The sequence below is a fragment of the Camelus dromedarius genome, chromosome 8 (assembly GCF_036321535.1).
Source record: "Camelus dromedarius isolate mCamDro1 chromosome 8, mCamDro1.pat, whole genome shotgun sequence".
In the NCBI taxonomy this organism is placed as follows: Eukaryota; Metazoa; Chordata; class Mammalia; order Artiodactyla; family Camelidae; genus Camelus; species Camelus dromedarius.
The window spans coordinates 34280037-34297082 of NC_087443.1; the positions used below are offsets into that span (position 1 = coordinate 34280037).

Genomic DNA, 17046 nt, shown 5'->3' on the forward strand with positions numbered 1-17046 from the left:
CCAATCTCCTTTCCTCTGCCCTCTCAGATTTATTTTTGTGCCCAAACCTGACCCGTCCCTCCACAGTTCACTATAAAATGTACTGTGTTTTTTAATCAGCACTGGGGTACCTGGTGAGTATTTTTTTATTTAGGCTTATAAGGAGCTATTAAAAATTTTGCATAAATCATAATGGATGTCCATGATGTGTTGCTAAGCCAAAAAAGCTAGATACAGAATGGTGGAGTGATGTGTAGAGTAGAATCCCATTTTTATCACCACGGCCACAAACAGAAACAACCATACCCATGTGTATCAATTGCACCATATGAAATGTCTGTTTCTAATAGGTGAAAAATGGTGATGATTTGAGAAGAGTGATTTAAAATCTGCTCCTGCCTCTCCCTGCATATGACCTGAGACAACTGCTTCCTGGTCCTTCACTAGGGACAGGAATATCTCAGATAGGGACCCATGCAGTAAGATCAGGGTATACGCCCTGCTTGGGTAAAGGGCTGGGAAAGTATGTGAGGCTTGACTAGCTTCAGGCATTCACTCATCCATCCTAAGGGCTGGTACATGATAACCCAGTGAGAGGTTTCCTCCCCAGTACTGCTTCTCCCTAAGAGACTAAAGGCCAACCCCTAAAATCTTGCCCAAGGGAGATACCTGGGGGTAACAGGAATATTTAACTGTGGATTTGGGGAGCCAGGGCTCTCCATCTGCCTCTCTCTTCTCCAGGAACTCACTGGTACTGACTCACACTAGGCTGCAGCCTTGGGCTCTAACCCAATACACACTCCAAGACACGGTAGTGGGTAACCCTTTGGTGAATGTAAGCTCACCAGGCAAAACTAACTAGACATCTGTTCATCAACATTAAAAACTTTTCTTCTTTGAAAAATACTGTTAAGAAAATAAGAGACAAACACAGAACAGATGGATACCTCTATTAGAATGGATACAGCTGAGGAATGAATTGCTGAGTTGGAAGATCAGATTGAGGAACTCTCCCAGTAAGTGGTAGGGAAATAAAAACAAATAGAAAAGTTAAACAATGTGAAAGAAGTGCCAATATCTAGATAATAGGCATTCCAGAAGAAGAGGAAAATAAACACAAATAGGAAATAGTTGAAGAAAAAACAGATACAAATTCTTACAATTAGGTCATTGAAAGAGCCACAGAGTGTTAAACAACAGATAGAAAGAAAAGTCCACCCCACATTATAGAATATCACAGACAACACAAAGAGAAAATCCTGAAACCCAAAAAGGAACAAGAAATAGATTGGCATTAGGCTTTTCAATGGCAACAACGAGATAAGAAAACAATGGAGTAATATATTTAATGAATTGAAGGGAAGAATTCTTGAATCTAGAATTTTACATCCATTCAAATTGTCTCTCAAATATGAGGGCATAAATAAAATTATTTTCAGGCATATAAACCCTCAGTTTGCCACAGAAAGGATCTCCTTGAAAACACTTCTGTAGAAAGTAGTCAAATAAGTGAAAGTTTATCAATAATAACACAGAATCAAAATTCTAGACAATGTCAACATGATGGGCTACAGGGGTAGGAGAAATCAAAAGCGCATTAAGGCATGCTGAAATATCTGCTTTCTTTGGGGAAAGATATAGTTTTCAACCTCCCACCCCCTCATATCCCCCAAAAAGAGAAAATAGGAGAAAAAGTAAATCAATATAAAAGAAAACAGAGGAAAAACAGATTAAAATAGCCATAAAAATTAAGATAGTAGAAAGAAGTTTACATACTTATTAATAATTACAGAAATGTAAATGTACTAAACAAACAAACAAAAATACTGCTAAATGCTATTCAGAAGAGGTATATCTAAAGCATAAGAATAGGAGAGTTGAATGCGAAACGATAAAGAGGGATATACCAAGTAGATACTTACCAAAAGAAAGCTGGCGAATTAATAGCAGACAATGTAGGCTAAAATGAAAAGCATTGGTTAGACAAAGAGGGTCACTACAAGAATGTTAAAAACTCAGTTTATAAAGAAGACATTAAAATGCTAATAAATTGGCCTTTTAGAAGTTAAAGCAAAAATTGTTAGACCTACTGGAAGAATCTGACAAATCCACATTTAAGAGGAGATTTAAATATATTTCTTTGTTGTTAGGTCAAGCAAACAGGAAAAAAAAATTGACAAAGATATAGAAGATTTGAACAATACAATTAAGTTCAATAAATATATACAGCCATCAGAAGACATACATTCTTTTCAAGGACACATAAAATATATACAAAACAATCCTTAGCAGATTTCTAAATATAACATAAACCGAGGGTCACCAATCAAGGCCTGCAGGTCAAATCCAGCCTGCCATGTGGTTTTTATACCAAGTAGGATGGCTATAATCAAAAAGACTGAAACTAACAAGTGTTGGTGAGGAATGTAGAATGATAGAGCCACTTTGGGAAACAATTTGGAAATTTCTCAAAAAGTTAAAACATAGAATTACTATTTGGCCCAGCAATTTCATCCCTAGGTATATACCTAAGAGAATCAAAATCATATGTTCACACAAAATCTTATTTAAAAATGCTACAGTATGGATGAACCTTGAAAACATTATGCTAAGTGAGAGAAGCCAGATACAAAAGGGCGCATATTATGTGATTCCATAATATGAGATATTCAGAATAAACAAATCCATAGAGACAGAAAATTGATTACTGTCTGCCAGGAGCTGGGGGTTAGAAGAAATGGGAGTCACTACTAATGATTATGAAGTTTTTAGGGTGATGAAAATATTCTGGGATTAGATAATGGTGGGTTGCACAACTTAATATTCTAAAAACCATTGAATTTTACACTTTAAAAGGGGAATTTTATGTTATATGAATTACATATAAATTAAATAATTTTTTGCAAATATATTTTTAAAATAAGACAAAATGGATAAATTCTTGAAAAAAATCTAACCTACCAACTTGATTCAAGAAAAAAAATGGAAAGCCTGGATAGTCTGATCATTAAAAAATTCAAGCAGTAATTAAAACCTTACCCCAAAGAAAATGCAACGCCCAAATGTCTTTATAGGTGAGTTCTACAAAACTTTCAATGAACTCTTCCAGAGAGTAAAATGTCATTCTATGACTATAGTATAACCCTACAAAAACAAGATGACAGTACAAAAAAGAAAGGTTATAAACTCATTTTACTTATAACTAAAGATGCAGAAGTTCTAAATAGAATATTAGCAAATTAAATCCAACAGTTATAAACATGGTAATAAACCATGACAAATATGGGTCTGTCCCAGGATTGCAGGATGCTTTAATATTATTAATAGATGTTATTCATTATTGTAAGCAATTAAGAAAAAATTTAAGGTATATTAATAGACATAGTAATGTAATTTGATAAAATCCAACACCTGTTCATGGGAAGAGAAAAGTCTTTGTAAACTGTAATTAAAAGAGAACTTGTTTACTCTGATAAAAGGTACTCCTAAAAAACACAAAAAAATTATTCTAAATGAGGAAATGTGTTTGGTTATATGCTATGAAATCAGGAATAAGACAAAAATGCTTACTACCACCACTTCACTTCCACTCTGTACTAGATGCTTTAGATGACACAAGACAAGGAAACAATTAAAAGCAAAAAGAGTAGAAAGGAAGGAATAAAGGTGACATTATTTTGTGGATTATATGATTGCCTATACATAAAGTTCAAAATAATCTAAATAATTAGAAATAATAAGAGATTCCTAAATTTAATAGTTGCACTGTGGTGTGTAAGAGATTGTCCTTGTTCTCAATACATATATGATGAATTTTTTAGGAATGTAGGGTCATTATCTCTGCAATTTACTCTTAAATGATGCTACAAAAGTAGAATATGAATAATAATCTCTTATGTTAAGTATACATGCAAACAGAGAGGGAGATAAATGTAGCAAATATTATCAATGAGTGAATTTAGGTGGAGGAAGAGTGGGAGTTCATTGTAAAATTCTTGTAAGTTTTCTATGGATTTCAAATTTTTTCAAAGTAAAAAACTTAATAAAACTACTTTAATAGTCTAGTGAAGTGATTGGATATAAGATCAATAAAAGTCAATTGCATTTCTTTGCATCAGCAACCAAATAATTAGGAACTAAAATTTTTTAAAAAGGACTTAACTTATAATCACAACAGAACTACAAACTACTTAAGAATAAATCTAAGGGGAAAAAAAGAGTGGAATACCTATGTAGGAAATTACAAACCTTTTTGGAAAATATTAGAGAAAACGTAATTAAAAGGAGACATCCCATGATAATGACTAGAAAGAATTAACAGCTTAAAGAGATACTGCCCAAATTGATTGACTAGACACAACGCAGCATCAATACAATGACCGATAGAGCTCTTTCTTAACATCAGTCCTAAGGGATTGACAACCAACTGAGGTACTTTTAAGAAATCAACATTGTAACTCAGACAGAGAAAGAGAAATACTGTATGATTTTATTTGTAAGTGGAACCTAAAAAACTTCGGAAAATAGTTTAGCTTTTGCCAGAAATTTTGACCAAATGACCTCGCCACTCCATTCCTAGATATTTACCCACAAGAAATGAAAATACATATCCATATAAAGACTTATACATACACAATGTTCATAGCTGCTTTATTTTTAATAACCCAAAACTGGAAACAACCCAAATACCCATGAATAGGTGAACGGATGAACCAAGTGTGGTATTTTCACACAACAGAATACTCAGCAATAAAATGACTGAAGACTTGATACTTGCAACAACATGAGTGAGTCTCAAAATCAGTATACTGTATGAAGGAAGCTAGATCAAAAAAGTGTACCAGTGCTCCTTTTATATAAAATTCTAAAAAATACCAAGTAAATTATATAAAAATAAAGCAGATCAGTAATTACCCAAACATGGAGGAGGGAGAGAGGGGCAGGAAAGAGGGATTACAAAGGGTCAAAAGGACACTTGGTGGTGATGGATATGTCCACTATTTTGATTATGGTCACAATATCATCAATATGTATCATATTATACATTTTAAATACATGCAATTTACTGTATGTCAAGGAAAAAGTGCTTTCTGTAGCTTGACTCTAATAGAACAGAATAATTCCTTTTAGAGAGAAAATCTTTCTTTTTACTCTAATACCTCAGTGAGCCTTTTTGGTTGGGAAAGGTGAGGTCCCTTGGGCTGTCCTAGAAGTCGATTCAGACCATAGGAGAACCATTTACTTTGTAAAGTAAAACTATCAGAATTTTTCATTTTTTGGAGGAGTCCAGAATTCAGAGAAGAGGAAAACAGGAGAAGGAAGTCTCCAGAGAAAGTTGGAAGAATTCATGAAACATGCAGCCAGTAGAGCCTATGGAGAAAGATGGCCAGGAGACATTCCCTGGGGTAGAGATGGGCATAGAACTTTGATATCTAACATTCATAATTAAACTGTTTCCTATTCTGTGAAGTAGTCCCCCGCCACAATCCCAAAACCTTTAGCTAAGTCTTTTCCAGTCACTGGCCTTGAGTTAATGGTGTCTTGGGGAATCAAAGAGGAAGGAACAGTTCTACACATCAGGCAAAACAGAGAGAGAGGCAGCAGCTGCAGGAATTGTGAGATCAGTAGAGGTGAGTGGGAAGCGAACTGGAGGCAGGAATTAGGGGAGTAACTGCAAGGTATAAACATTCTCTTCCGGAATTGCTGAAACGTTAGGGTGGGAGATAAGAGTTTTCCGCAGTACGTGGGATGGAGAAGTGAGCCATTTTGTTTAATTATTAAAGGAGAGGGTGACTCCAGAGACTAGTAAACTTGGGAACATCCAGTTAAACTTAGAACACACTTTGTGAAAGGGCACTTTAGACCATGCTAGCTACCACGGAGGTGGCTCAATAGGAACTGAGCCACATGCAGACTGTGATGCGAATAGTAGTTGTCCCTTACGCTGTCAGTACTTCCCTGCTCTCTAGACCAATCCCTCAAACCATTTTGACTCCCTAAGTGGTCAGTGACCTACCTTTCTCCCTCTCTTTTCTTATTTAAAAAAAAAAAGGAAGATTTTTTAGTATTTTCACTTTCCCTCCAGCTTCATTCTTTCCCTGGCTAGACCAGAAAAGAATCCAAGTCTTTTACCGTAATCATCTTTCCTACTTCACCCCAAATATGAGCTACCAGGTTCCTGTTATTACCCAGTGAATCCTAAGTCCCCTCCTTTTTCCAGGAAAATACGGTTCACCAGGAATTTCAACGGTGAAATGGCAAGAGAGGGAATATGAAGACCACAGAGGTGGAAGGAAGAGGTTGTAAGAAATCCATGTCCCCCAGTTGCCAGCCATTAGCCATCCATATGTCTGGGCAATAGGTTTGGAAGCACCATAGCAATGATGAGACAGGCTCCCTAACAACAGCAGTGACCAAATACAACCACCTCACACGTGTACAAGTGGCTTATCCACATGTCTGCATATTTAGCTTGTGTCGTTCACATAACCTTGTTAGGATGTTATATTATTCTCCTTTCTCACATGAGGAAACTGAAGCTCGGAAAGGTTAAAGACCATGCCGAGTTCTGAATCCAAGCCACACCGCCTCTCTGCCATCTAAGGTGCTATCCCTCCCTAACAATTGGGCTATTTCAATCAAGGAATATTAACCTGGGCCCCAAGTGGGGTGGGGGACCTTCAAAGAGGGGAGTTCATAAATGTCTTTGGAAAAAAGTTTCAACTTTATCTCAATCACCTCTAACTGAAATTTAGTGTTTCCCTCCATTATGAATGTGAGCAACAAACTAAGCAGTGTTAGCACCTGTGATTTTGTCTCCAGTGGAAACTATGGACATTTTAAAATCTGTGCTTTTATTACAAATGTCTCAAAATACTGTTTACATTCATCAGGAAAGTTATGATTGTTATTAGGTTCGTGATGGATCTTGTTATAGAACACATTAACAAATAAGCACATCTACTGCTATATTATCACATTAATATTCTAACTATTGTAATTCACTACCACTGATTTCCTTCGTAATTCTATGTATTTTATGCACTCAAAAACATTATGAGAAAGGATCCACGGGTTCACATGCTTGCCAAAGGGGTTTATTGTGCACATGCACAAACATGCATGTGCACATGTACACAGACACACACAGATAGAGAGTTTCTGATTTAAGGGATGCTGGACATGGTCAAGAATTGTCTTCCTCTTGTTCTTGTTGTAAATATCTGCAATACAATATTGTAAATTCCTTCCTTCCTTGTTAGCCTGCGAGTTCTTATAAAGCTGGAATGGTACCTTGTATTTCTTTGGGTCCTCAGTGCCTAGAACAGGGCTTAGCATTTACTGAATCACCATTTATACAGTATCTACTGTGTATAAGGCTCAAGTCCGATTGGGTGAGGTAGAATGGAGTGATTCAAAGGAGAGCAATAATTCATTCACATGTTTGTTTGGGTATTTCTTCATTCATTCATTTAGAGAATTGTCCAATGGCTACTCAAGGCCAGCCACTATGGTAGGCTCTGGGAAAACAGAAAATGAGAGCCAAGTCCTCTCATGAAGCGCACATTTCAGCTAATGGAAAGGACAGAAGACAAGATATCTGAAGACAGACAAATGGGAATGAGGTCATTTGTTCTGGAGAGTCAGAGTCATGGGGTAAATCTAGTTCTTAAATCTATATTCATCAGCTCTCTCTAGCCAAAATGTTCCTGGGAGAAAGTAACCACAGGGGTAGAAAATGTAGGTGACGATGTCCTTCCTTAGAGGAAAAGTCTATGGGATTCACATGAGGACAGCGTACCTTGTTGTGTGGTTGCTGGTCTTGCTTAATAAACTTTGAGAAGTTAACCCTCCATTGTCACAGGTGTTTCAGGGGCTCGCCTGTCCAAAGACAGCAAAATGGATGTCTGCCTTCTCTGTGGTTCCGTCCTGGTTCAAGGATTCTATGATGTTATCCATTAGTCAGAATCTGCAAGGTTGCCTAGATACCTTGAGGCTTCTTTTTCTCATGAGACCAAAGCTGAGAAAGTAGGTTGATTGACCTTGGACCTGCCAAAATGTGTAGAAAGACCAGGTTGTGGGAGGATGTGATGGCGCAACCACCTGAATCTTTGGGCCAGATCATCCATCCAGACAGGATGGCAAAGGGAGAGACCTCAGCAGAACCAGGAAGGAGAGGGACTTGGAGCTGGGGGTGTCTTACCAAGGAATAGGAGAACTGGGGAAAGGTAACAAGGACAACAAGGCTCGGTGCTGACTGAGACAACATCTAAGGTGAAACATTTTTCCAAAGAGGCAAAACCTCAAAATACAAAAAGATAAATTTAACAAATCCACACAGCATCTCTGCAGAGAGGTATAACTTTAAAATTAAAATTTTTTCATTTTGGTAAATCTAGGACCCACCCACAACAATATCCCCATACTTGTTTCCTAAATTTTTGAAAAAATATTTCCTAAGGAATCTCAGCTCCCTCGTCTGTCCCCAGCTTCAGCCGGCCTCTCTCTTACCCTTCTCAAGCCTTCTCCATCCTGTCTGTCTGAACGGCCTGTTTCAGCAAATGGTGACAAAGTAGCACTAGAAATAAGTACATAAATCAACCTGGATAATCTGTAATACTATTTTTTCAGTTTGTTTCTCATGATAATGGCCTCCACTTTTTCCAAGAAAGTTTTCTTGAAACACTTTATTTCAATCATGTCTCCATCCAGTAAGTATTTAATAAGAATGGCACAGTGCTGTGTTCACTGGGACAACACAAAAATGCATCTCACAAAGAGCTTACAATCTACTAGGTCAGGTAAGAAATGCAGACAGATAACTCTATGACAAGATAGAAAGTCACAGGTGGTTCAAATAAAGCGGTTCAAATAAGGCGGCAATGTGAAGAGAAAGAGAAAGAGAAAGGATGTCCACTGGGGAAATGGTCAGAACAGGTCAATTCCTCTTAGTTCTGGAAGATAGAATGGAGACTGATGGGGCATGTGGGAGGCACCGAGTTCCACAGAGGTAGAGGTTAGTTCAAGATTGGAAGGACTTCTGATCAATTCCAGCCGTTTAAAAGCAAGAGCTGTAGGATCATGTGGTAAACATCCAGTCACAGGAAGTATTGATTCCAATGAAATTTGGACAATCTGTTAAAGATATTGTAGCAGATATTCCATATATCTTCCCATTGGTAAGAAATCTGAACTAGAGAGATGCTCTCAGCAACTTCTGACTCCATGTGTCCCTTATTCAACCAACAGAGCATGAAGTTGCCAAGTGAGCCTCCCAGATAAAATATTAATACTTCAAGCAAAGATTCTTGGGAAATCAAATAAGTTTTATTCATTTACTGGATTTCATATACCTAACAGTCCTTAAAACAGCTATCATCAGCAGCAACACAAACCACACATAAAATGATAACATGTGCCCCAAATGGAAGCCCCCCCCATCACACACATGTATTGAGAAACAAAAATCCTACAGGGTGCTAATATAACTCACTCTAAGCATGAAAAGTTTCCTACAGGGCTCCCTAGCAATCAACCTTTCTTCATCCTGAGGCTGAATACTCCAAAGTCTTTGCTCTCTCTTCATACTTGAAGTCAACATAACAAGCTAATGACAAGTCAGATTAGATCTCCAGTTGATTACATGAGCCCCTATCCCTCTCAAATGTGCATCCACATGTGGAAGGTCCAATTTACTACAAGTGATGGCAGAAGCATCCCAGTGGGGAACTCAGCCAGCCAAGCCACACGGGCAGATCGTGTATATGTTTCCAAGTCCAGCAGCCGCAGGACCACAGAGAACTAATAGCTCAGGCCTCAACTGAAAAAGTTGCTATAAAGGCATCTCTTGGGCCCAACGTTTTGATTTTATAAGTTGGCCCATCTTTGGTCCAAATATGCCAAATAGAAATGTCATTTAATGCCCTTGAAAATGAGTAACAAAATGCTAAGAGTACCCAAGAACCTGGGGTTCTCTTTCAGCCATCCAGAAGGTGAAGTCAGTCAGAAGCTTGCCTGTCAGTCCCTGACCAACTCATTGGCCAGAGGAAAGGCTGGTCAGTATCCAAGGCTCATCGGGCCCGACCCCGAGGGGTTCCTAGTTCTCCTTCCGTGCCTGCTGTAACCTCTTGGCCACAGCAGTGATCAGAGCTGCTCCCTTTCCACTCCCATCTTCTGACAGCATGAACATCACATCACATTGAGGGGCCAGTTCTTTTACAGTTTCCTGCAATATCCGAGAAAAGCTACAAAAAAGAGAAAGAGAAACATCATCAGCATTTAGTTGTAGCATGTATCGGCACTTTGTTCATTTTACGAATAATATTCCATTGCACAGATGTACCATATTTTGTTTGTCCATTCATCAGTTGATGGTGAGAATGTAAATTGGTGTAGCCATTATGGAAAACAGTATGGAGGTTCCTCAAAAAATTAAAAATAGAACTACCATATGATTCACTAATTCCACTCCTGGGTATTCATCCAGAGAAAACAAAGGCACTAATTAGAAAAGATACATGCATCCCTATGTTCATTGCAACATTATTTACCATAGTATAGATATCAAAGCCAAGTATCCATGAATAGATGAATGGATAAAGAAGATGTGGTATATATTCAATGGAATATTATTCAGCCATAAAAAGAATGAAATCTTCCCATTTGCAAAAACATTGATGGACCTATAGGATCCATTATGCCAAGTGAAATAAGTTAGACAGAGAAAGACAACTACTATGTGATTTCACTTACATGTGAAATCTAATAAAACAAAGGAACAAAGAAAACAAAACAGAAACAGAGTTATAGATACAGAAAACAAACTACTGTGATCGTTGGAGGCAGGTGGACTAGAGGGTTGGGCAAAATAGGTGAAGGGTATTAAGAGGTATGAACTTCTAGTTATAAAATAAGTCAGGGGATATAATGTACAGCATAGAGAATATAGTCAATAATATTGCAAAAAGTTTATATGGTGACAGACAGTTATTAGACTTATTGTGGTGATCAATTTATAATGTATATGAATGTCAAATCCCTATGTTGTATACCTAAAACTAATATCATATTGCATGTCATCTATACTTTCATTTGAAAAAAAAGATTTGGGAAGTTGCTCTCTTTACAACATTGTCTTCCAATCCATTTGCATGGGATATCTTTCCATTTATTTAGGTCTTCTTTAGGTTTTTTTCAATAATATTGTGTAGTTTTCAATGTACAAGTCTTACACTCCTTTTGTTAAATTTATTACTAAGTAATTTATTCTTTTTGATGCTATTTTAAATGGAACTGTTTTCTTAATTTCTTTTTCAGACTATTCATTGTTAATGCACAGAAATGCAACTGACTTTCTATACTGATCTTAAATCCTGAAACCTTGCTGAACTTGTTTATTAGTTTCAATAGTTTTTTCCAGATTCCTTAGCATTTCTACATGCAAAATCATGTCATCTGCAAACAAAGACAGTTTTACTTTTGCCTTCCCAATATGGATGCCTTTTATTTCTTTTTCTTGCCTAACAGCCTTTGCTAGACTTACCCTTGATTTTCTCCTTGAGGTCACATATTTTTGGTCTGGTTTCTACAAACCCCTCCCTTGAATCAAGGGAGACAAACCACTTTCCAGAGGCGGTGCTAGAAGTACAGAGGAGGAGTGGCAAGAGTGTACTTCCTTGTCTTGTTCCTAATTTTAAGGGAAAAACATCCAGTGCTTCCCCAGTGAATATGACATCAGCTGTGGGTTTTTCACAGCTGCTTTTATCATGCTGAAGTTCCCTTATTCCTCGTTTGTTGAGCACTCTTATCATGAAGGGTGTTAGGTTTTATCAAATGCTTTGTCTGCACCTATTGAAATGATCATGGTTTTTGTCCTTTGGTCAAGTCTTGGTTCAAAGTGGGAGGCTTGTAAGAACCACACCAAAAATATGTGACCCCAAGGGGAAAACCAAGTGAAGACATCAGTTATTTTGGATAATAAGTCAGCATCATAAGGGTTAAGGATCAAGGATTACAGTGATAAATTGTTTATGTATACATTTCAGCATGATTGGAAATTTTCATAAGCTTGCTAATACATCTCTTCATTACCAAAACAAAATGTAAAATATTAAGCGAAAATAAAAGCTTTCATCACTGAAGTTTTTGTGATGTGCCATGCACCCTACAGACACTAACTTAATTCTCACAACAATCTATGAGGTAGGTATGATTTTCGTCCATCATTTTACAGATAAAGAACTGAGGCTCAAAGAGGGTAAGAAACTGGCCCTGCACTTCCCAGCTTTTAAGTGGTGGAGCCAGTATTCAAACTCACTCTTAATCCTTCTGCCCACTGACTCTGAACTCAGACTTGACAGATGCTGCATGCGGTGCAAAATATTCAGCTGTCATCACTCCCCTGTGAGGTCAGGTGGGACTGTGTAATAATAACCACTTGTATTTATTGAGCACTATGTAAAGCACTTTACATGTATGAACTCACTCAATCCTCATGCGGTCCTGTGAGGTAGAGGTTATTACAACCTGCCTTTTACAGATGAGGAACCTGAAGCTCAGAGAGGATGGTGAACATGCCCACATCATACCACCAGGAAGCAGAGCCAGGGGGTCCACACTCAGCCTCAGCAGCCTCCCACCCCCGCCTCTCTGGAGCACTCACTGCGGGTGCAGCTTGTACAGGGTGCCGTCCACACCCACAGTGATCTTCAGGTGCTCAAGCCCCTGGTCTTCCCTCCTTTTCTCCACAATGGCGGCCAGGCCAGCGCCATAGAGCTGGGCTGCCCGCCGGGACACTGCTCCACACACCTCCTTCACCACGATGCTGTCCTCACATGTGCTGTCCAGGCCGAGCTGCTGCAGGATCCTCCTGACCTGGAGCAGGGCCAGCCGATCGCTGCGGGCAAACAGAGCAGGGCATCAGGACCTGCTTCTTGGGGCCCTGGAACCCACTCCACGTGGCTCAGTCCCCCATGCCTAGATGCCCAAGCAGGAGGGAGAAGAAAATGATGGCAATGGCTAAGCTGGAGCAGAATGCCTTAGAAGCTAAGATTCAAGAAAGTCTGCCACCCCTGGGGAAGTCCAAGCATGTTCAGAAAATAAAGTGTGAGTGCCTCTTGTGTTAAGCATAGACAAACCTATTATCTCACTAGGAGTTATTGTTAGATTCAGCAACCAACACATCAGGTACTCATTTTTCAGAAGAATCTGAGGTTCAGTGCTAGAAAGTTGCCCACAGACAGTAGAGAGCAGGGATTCAAACATTCACCTTCCTGAGCCAAGTCTGGCCTCTCTCACTGAGCATGCCAACTGCTGATACACTGGCACTATTTAATGGAAGCCAACTTTCCTTCTGTTTGACTTTTTCTGATTCTCTGCTTTCTTTTCTCATCTGGATTACCGACCATGAGGGTAAGACTGTATTCTCAATAGTAGCCAGCATAGGCTGGCTGCGAACATTCAGAGGGCAAGTGAACAAATGAATACACAATGTACAATCAGCACCTTAGTGAATGGGAACCCGCTAGGACCATGCTTGTATGCAGAGAAGCACCTGTCGTGGTGACAGGCTGGCCTTGAGTTAAGACCCTGTTTATCTCACATTGAACTTACAGAGCTCTGACTCCCACGCTGAACGGTGTAAAGTTCTAGTCTTGCCTGCCTCAGGCAACACTTAGGGAAGAACAGTGTTGTCAGGATAAAACAACTTAGAAACAATCTGTACGCCACGTAGTGGAATCAGCACGTAAACGGCGGTAGACTACAGAACCCTTTATAGACCTGAGAGGTGAATTTGCATGAGAATATTTAATGCTATGGAAAATGTTCATGGCACATTAAGTTTAAAAATACATCATAAAATACTACGTGCCATATGATCTTGGTTTTTGTGTTTTTGTTTTTTAATGTTTGTCCTTGTACAGAAAAACAGAGCAGAAGGAAAGCTATTCAGATTCCAGTAGGGTTATCAGTAATTCTTATTTTCTTCCTTTTACTCATGAATGAGTAGTGTATGGATAGGAAGAAAAAAAAAGGATTTTCTTTTAGTATGTATAAAAATAAAACCTGACATTTTTTCCACAGTCTAGCCCTTCACAATTTACCTAGTTCTTTCATGTACATTCCCTTACTCACTCCTCAGAACAATCCTTGGGGTTAGGTAGAAGACAAATTATTTATCCTCTAAAGAAGGAAATTGGGGTCCAGAAAGGTGAAGGAACCTGCCTCGCACAGCACAAACAAGTTAAGTGGCAGAGACAAATCTTAAACTTAGGCTCTGAGACTGTAAAGCCAAGATTCTTCTGAGAATCACTGTCCCACCTATGCAACACCACGCTTCGAAATGGGCTGCAGTCAGCATAGCGCCCATCAGCTTCCAGCTGGCTCCAGGTGGATAATGGTTTTCTTTCTATTCCATGAAGGTTAAATAAACCACAAAAAAACCCTGTAGAAATCAAAGCATCTAAAGCAGACACCTGTTGCAAGGCAGAAGCAAATATTCCTGGAGGCATAGAGGTCCTGCCAACCAGCTCTTGTCCAGGAACAACTTTCTTTGTATTCACTCCAAAAAAGGCAAGGCAAAGACAGGTCAATCTGCTTATTTCTTGCACCTGAGGGAGAAATTATTTTCCCCCACAGCAAAATGATCAATTGCCCTCTGATCATCAAACTGATGACTTTTAACTTGCACTTTCATGTCTGATGGGTTACAGACCAGATCCCACCCCACCCCCCAAAATGCCAAACATCTGTTAGTCAATACTTCAAAAACACAAAATTGCTGCTGCAGTTACTGTTTCTACCACCATCTCCTCAGACACGGAGAACTCCCTTGCACCAGCCCATCTGATGTCCCTTATTAAGTACACTGCTCTCTCTTTCTCTCTTTTTTTTCTGCTGCTCTCTTTCATACAGAGTTTTCCTTTTTCCCCCAAAGTGATTTTTGGCTTGCTGGCATCTGACCACAGAGATCAAGAGAATTAAATGAATGAATGCAAATTGAGAGACATTCCAAACACGAAGCCTCTGATAACATCCAGTGATGGTATGAAATGTAGTAAAACTGACACATTTGGACATAACTGATGGTGGTGGAACTACTTTTAAAAAAAAATTGTGCCCATAGGGAAAGGCTTTCTTTAAACAAATGCTTCTACTCCTAAGGAATAATTCATGAGATGCAAATGACTATGTGTGTACAAAAAGGATAATTATAGTGTTACTCAGAATTGCAGAAATCCAAAAATTATAAGCTAGGCATCCTATACTAAAGCGGAAGTTTGGTAAATTATAATATAGCAACATAGTGTAACATTATACAGCCATTTAAAATGATAATTACAACAAAGAGTTGATATGGGAAAGCTTCCCTTTCTAGAAGTAATCCAGCTAATAAATGCAGAAAGAGTGATAGCATTAAATTATCATCATTTTCCAATCTCTAGTGAAATCATAGATCTGGGCAAGGAGCATCAATGACTGCTAATATCATAGAAGAGATAGACAGGTAACTCAATGCCACCTATGAAATAGTTGCATCTAAAATTTAATGCTGACTCCAACAGTGTATCTGGGTCTAATTATGAGTTTGCAGGAAATACAAGGGACAGAGGAAAATGCTAAATTCTGCAGTCAGCAACATCTAAAACACAGGAAAGTCACAGGATAAAATGAAAGTTTCTTCATCAGACACATTATGAGGGGAAACAAGATTAAAAGAGATTTTAAAAACCTATCAACCAAATGCACTGACCTTGTTTGAATACTGATGCAAACAAATGAACTGTAAAACCATTATTTTTTTGGCAATTTGGAAAAGAGGAACACTGACAGGATATTTTATGAAATTAAGGTTTATCATTAGCTATTTCAGGTATAGTGATGATAATGTGTTTTTTTTGAGGACTCATATTTTAGAAAAACATTTTGAAATATTTATAGATAAACTGACATAACATGTGGGATTGACTTCAGATTAATCCAGTTTGGGGTGGGCAAAGCAGAAGTATACAGGTATAAATCCAGTTTAGCCATGAGCTGATCATTGTTGAAGGTGGTGTTAGAAACATCAGGTTCATTTTACTATTCCCTCCGCTTTTGTATATATTTGAAACTTTTTATAATAAAAAATAAAAACCAGAATTATAAATGAAAATCTCCAAAGACAAACAGCATACAGAATGATGTGCCATGTGACTGCAATTATGAAAACATGTTTACACACATTCAAGAACTTGAAAGGGAATATAATATACAAAAATCAAAATAGTTGTATTTAGTAGTGAGCACATGGGTGATTTTTTTTTAAAAGACTTTTCTTTCATACTGTGGACACATCATCTTTTCAGGAACAAAAGAGGATCATTGTTTAGCCTAAGCTAACTCCTGTGTAACCATCTAGGAACCTCGGGGCCCAGGCAGCTGCTGGCCCCTCAGCTGGGTGCTGCAGTCCTGATGCAACTGGAGGTAGCAGCCCCAGAAGGCAACCCTCTGCCCAGCCAGGCCCTTACTGTTTATTTTTAAATTTCAGATCTGCTGGAGCCTGGAGTGACAGCAGCACATTCCAATTAGGGCCGCTCACACCAAGCAGGTGAAATTGATCACGAGTCACCTTTCAATCTGAGACAAGAACTTGGTTTCAAAGATGCCCCTGGTCCGGAGACGTTCTGAAATCTGCCCGCGGAAGAGGAGACCCTGCTTGGTCAAGTCAATCAGGATCTGCCGCACGATCTCCCCCAGGTACATCCCACTGGTCATTTTCTCGTATCTATTTGGAGAAAAGGGATAAGATTGGTGAGAGCAGGAAAATGAGTGCTGGTGAGTGGTTCCTGAAAGATTCACAGGTCAGAGTGTGAAAGGCATGCCACTGGCATCCACTAGCTGCCTGGGTTGGAGTGGGTCAGAGTGGGCAGCTGGCCCAGAGAAGCGCATGCAGGAGACCGCATGATGTGGGAAAGCCAGGCTTGACCAGGGAGCCATGCTGACCAGGGGCCAGGTCTGCCACATATTAGCTGAATGACTTGAGCAAGCACCATAAGCCATCATCTCTAAAACAGAGAGCAAAACACT

The 17046-nt window shown here is 38.8% G+C and overlaps 1 protein-coding gene across 2 annotated transcripts in view; it reads right to left on the reverse strand.

Moving 5' to 3' along the window:
* Positions 1–9284: 9284 nt before the first annotated feature.
* Positions 9285–17046, reverse strand: part of HKDC1 (hexokinase domain containing 1) — a 43144-nt gene continuing 35382 nt past the window's right edge. For both annotated transcript variants that reach the window (XM_031461162.2, XM_010992791.3), the window contains exons 16-18: positions 16589–16744; positions 12641–12874; positions 9285–10223 (exon numbers count right to left, since the gene is read on the reverse strand). In XM_031461162.2, coding sequence (XP_031317022.2) covers positions 10076–10223; positions 12641–12874; positions 16589–16744 — 538 coding nt within the window. In that variant the 3' untranslated portion in view covers positions 9285–10075. The remainder of the gene's footprint in view (positions 10224–12640; positions 12875–16588; positions 16745–17046) is intronic.